The sequence below is a fragment of the Gopherus flavomarginatus genome, chromosome 20, assembly GCF_025201925.1.
Source record: "Gopherus flavomarginatus isolate rGopFla2 chromosome 20, rGopFla2.mat.asm, whole genome shotgun sequence".
NCBI classification, from domain to species: domain Eukaryota; kingdom Metazoa; phylum Chordata; order Testudines; family Testudinidae; genus Gopherus; species Gopherus flavomarginatus.
In genome coordinates, this window is record NC_066636.1 from 25025641 (window position 1) to 25034318 (window position 8678).

General features: G+C 62.3%; 1 protein-coding gene across 1 annotated transcript; it reads right to left on the minus strand.

Annotated features, from left to right (window-relative positions):
- Positions 1-824: 824 nt before the first annotated feature.
- On the minus strand, positions 825-1248 carry DPM3 (dolichyl-phosphate mannosyltransferase subunit 3, regulatory). Its single transcript, XM_050930138.1, has one exon. The coding sequence runs from the start codon at positions 1184-1186 to the stop codon at positions 908-910; it is 279 nt and encodes a 92-aa protein (XP_050786095.1). The 5' UTR covers positions 1187-1248; the 3' UTR covers positions 825-907.
- Positions 1249-8678: the final 7430 nt, after the last annotated feature.

The following is an 8678-nucleotide window of genomic DNA, read 5'->3' on the forward strand; positions in this document are numbered from 1 at the left end:
GCCTGTGAAAGTCTCCGGGCCATAGAAGCAAGGTTCCCACTAGCACGGCCTGGCCCACCCCATCCTGGAAATGACAACTCCTCCCACATCCCCGGGCCAGGAGCATCACCCAGTGCCCAGACAGCATGCTGGAGCCTGAGCTGGAAGGGCTGCAGCCTTGGCATTCGGTCTGATCGACAGCCCTCCACAGCCCTGATTTAATGCCCACTGACTGCTGAGAGCCAGGGAGGGGCCCCTAGGGAGACGGGAAAGCACAGGAGTCTCTGCAGCTTCCTGCTATGAGTAACCAGGGGAGTCGGTGTGCGGGGAGCTTGGGCTCAGACAGTCGCCTGGGGGTGGCTAGCCCAAGCAGTGCCACCCTCAGGGGACTGAAGGAGACAGTACAGGATTACCCACCTCCCTAGGACAGTGCTCAGGTCCTTGCTTGCACCCTGCATCTGACACAGAGCAGCACAGTGCTCCCTGCCGCTGACTCAGAGGGAAGAGCACCCGTCAGTGAGTCACCCCCAGCAAGGAACCCAGGGAGTGACGTGAGTGATTCCTGGGACTCTCATCCAAACCCTGGCCCTTTCTGCTTGTGAGAGCAGCTAGGCACTGCACCGGGGGCCTGGCTGCAGGAGTGAAGGGAGTCCCTGAGCAGCAAGCGGCGGCACTGACTGCCTCTAATTACCATCACCATGGAGTCCCCACCCCACTCGTGCACCCAGCGCCATGTGTCACCTGCCCTGTTCTCCTGAGCGGCTGGACCAGCCCCCTGCCGCAGCAGGCACCCACCCAGAGCCCACCTGCGATGGCCCTTCCCCAGGCTATCAGCAAGGCTCAGCTACACAAACTGATTCTTTATTGTGCTAATCCAAGCGAGGTGATCGGCCCAGCTCCCTGGGGTGCAGCCTCCCCACCCCGCGGGTCAGAACTTCAGCCCTCGCCGGCTCAGGTCCGCCCGGGCCTCTCTGATCTGCTCCTGAAGCTCCTTTGCTGCAGCCTCACAGTCATTGAACGTAGCCAGGCGGTAGCCAATGGTCGCCAGGGAGTAGCAGCCGAAAGCCACCAGCAGGTACACAGGGAAAGGCCAGAGCACCTGCTGGCAGGGCAGAGGGAGGTGGAGGCCCAGGGGGTCTAAGGCCAGGGTGGCCCAGGCAGTGCCCAGCAGGGCCAGTCCGCACAGCCACTGCACCAGCTTGGTCATGGTGCGCGCAGCCAGGTCTCTGGGCGCAGGATGGGCTGCAAGAGAGACGCAGAGAGCAGGTGAGCAACAGAGCGCGTCGGGGCTGAGATGCTGATAGCCCCCCCGCCCCCCCAACACCTGCCGCAGCCCTGCCAGGCCCCAATACACACTCCCTCCCCCAATACCCCCCAGCCCTGCCGGGCCCCAATACACCCTCCTGCCCCAATACCTGCCCACCCCTGCTGGGCCCCGATACCCCCCCACTAGCCTCCCCTGGACCCGATACACCCCCCAGCCCCCGATACCTGCCGAGCCCTGCCAGGCCCCGATACACACTCCCTGCCCCAATACCCCCCATCCCTGCTGGGCCCCGATACCCCCCCCCAGCCCCCGATACCTGCCTAGCCCTGATACACACTCCCTGACCCAATACTCCCCAGCCCTACTGGGCCCTAATACCCCCCCCCCACCCAAATACCTGCCAGGCCCTGATACACACCCCCTGCCCCAATACCCCCCATCCCTGCTGGGCCCCGATACCCCCCCACTAGCCCCCCCCTGGACCCGATACACCCCCCAGCCCTGCCGGGCCCCAATACACCCTCCTGCCCCAATACCCCCCATCCCTGCTGGGCCCCGATACCCCCCCCACTAGACCCCCCCCCCCGCACCCGATACCCCCCCCACTAGACCCCCCCCGCACCCGATACCCCCCCACCCCAATACCTGCCAAGCCCTGCCAGGCCCCCGATACACACCCCCTGCCCCAATACCCCCCAGCCCTGCTGGGCCCCAATACACCCTCCTGCCCCAATACCTGCCCACCCCTGCTGGGCCCCGATACCCCCCCCCCAGCCCTCGATACCTGCCTAGCCCTGCCAGGCCCCGATACACACCCCCTGCCCCAATACCCCCCAGCCCTGCTGGGCCCCAATACACCCTCCTGCCCCAATACCTGCCCACCCCTGCTGGGCCCCGATACCCCCCACTAGCCCCTCCTGGACCCAATACACCCCCCAGCCCCCGATACCTGCCGAGCCCTGCCAGGCCCCGATACACACTCCCTGCCCCAATACCCCCCATCCCTGCTGGGCCCCGATACCCCCCCCAGCCCCCGATATCTGCCTAGCCCTGCCAGGCCCTGATACACACCCCCTGCCCCAATACCCTCCAGCCCTGCCGGGCCCCGATACCCCCCCCACCCCAATACCTGCCAGGCCCTGATACACACCCCCTGCCCCAATACCCCCCATCCCTGCTGGGCCCCGATACCCCCCCACTAGCCCCCCCTGGACCCGATACACCCCCCAGCCCTGCCGGGCCCCAATACACCCTCCTGCCCCAATACCCCCCAGCCCTGCCGGGCCCCGATACACCCCACTAGACCCCCCCCGCCCCACCGGGCCCCGAGACCCCCCCTCACCAGCCTCCCGCTCAACCGCCAGCGGCCTCTCCCGTCGCGGAGCTGACGTCACTCTCAAGCGCCGCGGCACGTGGGCGGCGTGCTCGGCCCGCGGCCTTCTGGGAGTTGGAGTTCGGGAGCCTGAGCCGCCAGGGCGGGGCTGCCCCGTGCGGGCTGCCCCAGTGACCCGCGGGAGTGGGAGCCCCCTGCCCTGCCTGGCTCCCCCTGGGACCGGGGGCCCCACCGGGTGCCTGTGTGCAAGGAGCTCCGCGCGGGGACACCGTGTTCCTGGGAGCCCCACACCCGCACGTGCTGCTGGGGGTAAGTCAGCCAGTGCCGTGCGGGGAGCACCGGGCACCTGCCGCGGGGTGCGGGGCCGCACCAGGCTGGCCCGCAGACTGCGCAGACAGGGATCTGAGCAAGGAGGCTGCAGCCGCTTGGGCACGTGAAAAAGAAATGTCTTTCTAGCCGAGGCCTGGAACGGTTCCGCTTGCGGGAGGACAGAAAGAGCAGGACCAGGGCTGACGCAGAAGAAAACCATGGAGAAAGATGACGCTGTCATGGAAACCGACTACAAGAGAATTACGGAATTGGTCTGAAATCAACAAGCTGAAATGCAATAAAACCAATGCCAAGTGCTTCACTTAGGAAGAGAAATTAAAATGCCCAGCTACAAAATGGGGACTAATTGGCTAGGAGGCTGTGCTGCTGCAGAGGATCCGGGGGTTAGAATGGGTCACAAATTGAAGGTGAGTCAACAAGGTGAAGCAGTTGCAAAAAGCCTGCTCCTATTCTGAGCTGCATTAACAGGAGGTAATTGTCCTGCTCTGCTCAGCACTGCCAAGGTCTCAGCTGGAGAACTGGGTCCAGTTCTGAGCACCACACTTCAGCAGAGATGGGGACAAATTGGAGGGAGTCCTGTGAGGAGCAACAAAACCAATCGAAGGTTTGAAAAAACGGGCCTAGGACAGAGGAAAGGTTAAAAAATGGGGCATGTTCAGTCTTGAGGAAAGACAACTGAGGGGAGGGACCTGAGAACAGCTTTCATATAGGTTAAGGCAGGGGTTCTCAAACTGGGGGCATAACCCACAATCTGGTTACATGGGGGTTGCCAGCTGTCAGCTCCGTGTGGCTGAGAGCCCCAAGCCCCCATTAAATTAAATTGCCGCTCCCCCCATTTTGAATTTATAAGGGGGGTTCACACTCAAGAGTTTTGCTGTGTGAAAGGGGTCACCCATAAAAAAAGTTTGAAAACCCCTGTGTTAAGGGCTCTTATAAAGGGCTGGGAGTGGGTGATGGGATGGATCACTTGATGATTCCCTGTCTCTGGGGCATCTGGCATTGGCCACTGTGGGAAGACAGGATCTAGCTCAGGCTAGATGGACCCTTGGTCTGCCCCAGTATGGCCGTTCTTATGTTCTTATCAATCGTTCTCCACATCCACTTAAGGTAGGACAAGCAGTGATGGGCTTAATCCACAGCAAGGGAGATTTATGTTCGCTAGGAAAATCTTCCTAACTCTCAGGGGAGTTAAGCTCTGGAACAGGCATCCGAGGGGGGTTATGCAATCCCTGTGAGCTGGGGGGCAGGGTTAGGAACAGGTTGGACAAACCCCTGTCAGGGATGGTCTAGGTTGCCTTGGTCCTGCTTCAGTGCAGGGGACTGGACTTGATGACTTTGTGAGGTCCCTTCCAGCCCCACATATCTATGGGTCTATGAAAGGAGCAAGAAATGTGGAAACACTGAGTTGTGTCATGGACCATCTAATCTAATAATTCCCCCACCCCTGGAACTGGGTGCCCAGCCTTGCCCCCCCCCCACCTTGGTGTCCCTCCCTAGCCCTCCACCCTGGAACTGTGTAGCCCGCCCACCCCTGGGATTGGGTGTCCCACACTGGCCCCTCCTGCCTCACACTGCCCTCCTGTCTCCTGGCACTGGGTGACCCATCCTGCCCCCCAGGTCCCCAATGCAGTACTGGATGCCCTTGCAAGTGCCAGGTTTATAGCCTCAGCATCCCAAGCTCAGGGTCCACCAGCCCTGCACAGGGGCTGCCTGGCTCTTTGGCACTGCAGAGGGTTAGTGGAGCTGTCTGGCACTGGCTGTGCGGGGGTGCCTAGATCCCTCCTTGCCCACCTCTCCCTGGGAAGTGAAGCCAGGCCCCGGTCACGGAGCACTGGGAACGGGTAGCTTGTGCGTTCTCACTGACACACAGGGCAGGGTGATGCACAGGAAGGTCTGGGAGCCAAGGGCAGCAACCGTTGCCATCCCAACAGCAGGAGCTTCAGGGAGAGCGAGAGCTGGTCACGGGGTGCAGAGCTCCACAGCTCCTGCCCCTGCACAGACCCCACAGGGGCAGCACAGCCCCCGCCAGAGACCCCAGTCCTGAGACCCTTTGGCAGGGAGATTGGGGGGGTTGCTGCAATGCCCTGCACCTGAGGGCCCTGCCATGCCCAGAGCGCTAGTGGTGCCTGTGCCTCAGTGGGTTTTGGGGGGTGGGGACAAAGGGGATCCTTAGCAAGACCCCTAACCGCCTCCCATGCCATGTTGCCTGTTTTGCCTGCTTGTTTCCTGGGGCTCCCAGCCAGCCTCAGAGGAAGCAGCCGGATTCCTTGTTTGTCGCGGCTGGGAGCGAAGAGGCAGCAGCAGCAGGAAACATCTGGTTTCCTCCTTGTCGGGTGAGAGCCAGGGATGGAGGGGACAGCGGCCATGGGGCGGGGTGCGTGTGTGTGTGTGCGTGCGTGCGTGCCCCTGGCCTGGGATGGGGAGGGCGTCCTGGCAGGCAGAGACCTCATAGGTACAGATGTGAAATGCCCTCGGGGTAAGTGGGTCTCTCACACACACACCCCACTGCAGTGCAGGCATGGGCCTGGTGCCTCCAGCCCTGCTAGCTCCAAGGGGTGTGTGTGCAACCCCCGGGCAGGGGGACTGAGTGGCTCAGGCATCATCCAGGGCAGCAATGGGGGAGGATGGGAGGGCTCCATCAGCTGCAGCCTGGCCCCTCACCTGCCCCCAGGGCATCTCCGCAGGAATGTGCAGCTAATTAGCAGGAGACTCCCCCAGGGAGCCTGAGTAGGACTGAGCCCAGCCTCCCAGGCCAAAGGCAATGTCTCCTCCTGCAGCCTGGGACCCTCCCCTCGCCCCTCTGGCAGGGAGCATGAGCACAGATCCCCCTCACCACACCAATTACTGTGCTCCCTTCTGAGCCCTCCAGCCACAGTCATTCCTGCAGCTCCTCTGCCTGCCTTGTGGGGCCCAGTCAGAGGAGGGGAAATCTCTCAGCACCAGGTAAAGGGACTTCCCCTCCTTGCTGAGGTATTGCTGCCGCATTGAAGCCCCAGTCAGGGTCTGGCCCTGCTATGCCAGGTGCTGCACATGCAGCAGGAGACAGTCCCTGCCCAGAGAGCTAAGGGCATGGCCTAAAGTCCTGCTGGTTCTTGGCTCTGTTCCTCCATCCCCGCAAGCTCCCTCCCTTTGAGCTACCAGCACCCGGAGATGAGCGTATTAGCCCTGGGGCAGAGGCTGTATGTGAAGACATTGGGGGGCTTGGACGGAACAACTCCCTCCAGCAGGACTGGGCCTAGGGTGACCAGATGAGAGGAAGAAAATATCGGGACACATGGTGGGGGGGTCGCTGGCGGAGCAAAGCAACACAGAGTCCTGCAAAATATCAGGACAAATTGCGTCCCGACCAAAGATCAGTCGAGATGCGGGACAACCGCCTGAATATCGGGACATCTGGTCACCCTAACTGGGCTGCAGCTTGAGTGCCCTGGCCATGCTCAGGGAAGGGACAGAGGCCTAGGAGGTAGCAGGGAGCCGGAGCCACAGCCAGGGTCTGCCCCATACTCTCTGTTGCCAGCTGATAGCTGCCTAGGACCTCTGCTACCCCGTCACCAGCCCCTGTGTAGGGGTCAGGCTGCTGATGTCGCCATAACCGCCCTGTTCCAACAGCTCCCCCAAGCCCCAGACCTTGGCCCAGCCCAGGCTTCTGACAAACCAAACACAGAGGAGCGTGTCCCGGAGAGCAGCCTAGGCAGCCTGGGGCCAGAGAACCTCTGCCCAGGCCTGGAACTGACACAGGGCTGCCCCTCCCCTGGCCAGGGGGCTCTGCTGGTGGGCCCAATTCCCCCTGAGATAGGAGAGCAGGGGCCTGCGTCAGTGACACCCCCCAGCGTTGCTCTGCCCTGGGGCCTGCAGCACCCACTGGGCCTAGACTGGAGTCCCTGCCCCCTCTCCCAGGCACCATAGCCCCAGCCCAGGCAGGGAGAGGGAGCGTTGGATCTCTGCTCTCTTCTCCCTCAGCTTTGATGCCAAGTAAGAAGCCTGAGAGTAGGGGAAGTGAGCCAATCCCCAAGGGAGCTGCAGAGAGGCCCAAGGCCCCTGGCTGAGCTGTGTAGCTTCGGGGGGCGGGGAGGGTCAGCTCCAGCCAGGTAGGGACACCCCAGCTACCTGGAGAGGCCAGGAACCAAGCAGGCTCTGCTGCAACAGCACCACGATCCCAAGGCTCCTGGGCTCAGCCTAGTGTCTGACAGCAGCTTAGGGCCTGGCAGTCTCCTGGACCCACCCTGCACAGGGAGAGGCTTCCATCTGCCCCTGTGGGCCAGTAAATGGCAGGGCTAGGGAATGTGCTGGGAGGAAGGGGGTGGGAAGGTGCTTTGTTCTTCTGCCAAGTGCTGGCACAGGAGCCTGAGTAAATGCTTTGCCTCTCGGAAGAAGCTAGCATAGCAGCATCTTATGGGCCCGGCCCAACAGCTGGAGCAAAGTGGGACCAGGGACAGTGAGCGACATGCTCCTGAACAGGGCGGGTGCCTGGCCAGGACAGGGAGATGGGGATCAGTCCCTCCTAGCCAATGGCCACGCATCTGCCCTGCCAGAAAGGCTCTGGAGTCATCATCCTGGAGGGACCCAGCTCCTGGGGCCAGCCGGGAACTCCTGTCGCCTGGATAAACGCAGAGGGCAGAGGCTCTGGGGAGCGACGGCTCAGCCCTGAGGGAATGGCCTCTCCGGGCGATTGGGAGCGCTCGGCCCACCCTCTGCCAGCTGCAGCCGTGACCCACTTGGAGACGCTGCACATAGCACCAGCCTAAACCCCTGCTGGAGCCAGGGCCTGCACCTACCTGCCTGGTCCTGCTGGGCTCTTCCTCATCTTGCAGGTCTAGACAGACACCATCAGCACATTCCCACTCCCTGTAGCTGGGCAAAGGGGGGCTGCCAGGCTCCACTCAGCAGGAGACCCACTCCCCTCCCGCCACTTAGTCACAGCCTGTCTGGGCTGTTCTAGGCAGACAGACCCTTTGTTCAGCAGGCCTGGTTCAGTCAGACCCCCCCTCGCCCCCTCTGACTCCAAGGGGAGAGGCAGGTTCAGTCAGCCTTAGGCTGCCCTTTGCAAAGAACCTGGCTTGCAGGAGGTCGCCCACCGGCTGCTCCCATCCCAGCCCCTCTGGAACAGACCGTTAATCCTGCCAGCCCCCCCAGGAGTGGGGTGAGCGCCTGTGATCACTGCAGGTGGGGTAGCAGACACAGGTGCAGCCAAGGCCTGGGGCCACACACTGAGTCAGCAGCAGCCAGGAGGGCCCAGCTGTTCCCCGCTCCCCTCAGGCACAGTAAGTGTGATTTGGCTCCCGTCTGGGGAATGCTTTCAATGCAGTTTATGGTACACAGCGTCTCTGCTACACCCCTAGGGTGACCCTACAGCCCATTCCGTCTGGGACAGACCCTTCTTTGAGCCTGTCTCAGCCATCCTGACTTCTCTGGCAAAAGTGGGCATTTGTCCCCTTTGCTCTTGCCAACTTGATCAGTTGTCAAAGGCAAACGGGACAAATGCGTGGGGTGTGGTGGAACACAGGGGGGAGGAGGGAGCAAATCCAGCCCTGCCCAGGGAGGATGCAGCGCTCGAGTGACTCCGCAGAGACGCCAGCCCCAGCCTCACACAGTAGGCAAGCAGGGCTCAAGCAATCGGCTCAGGCCAGCCCCGTGTGGGGAGAGGAGCTCTGGCCAGCCCCACATGGTGACCAACTTCCCCTTTGGGAGATATGGCCGCCCTGTACACACGCTTTGCAGAGGCTGGTAACAAGGAAGAGAGATGTCCCTAGAAAAGAACTGGAGCGGGGA

Excerpts from the sequence above, each read along its gene's own strand:
- DPM3 (XM_050930138.1), bottom strand. The coding sequence starts at position 1,186 with ATGACCAAGCTGGTGCAGTGGCTGTGCGGACTGGCCCTGCTGGGCACT.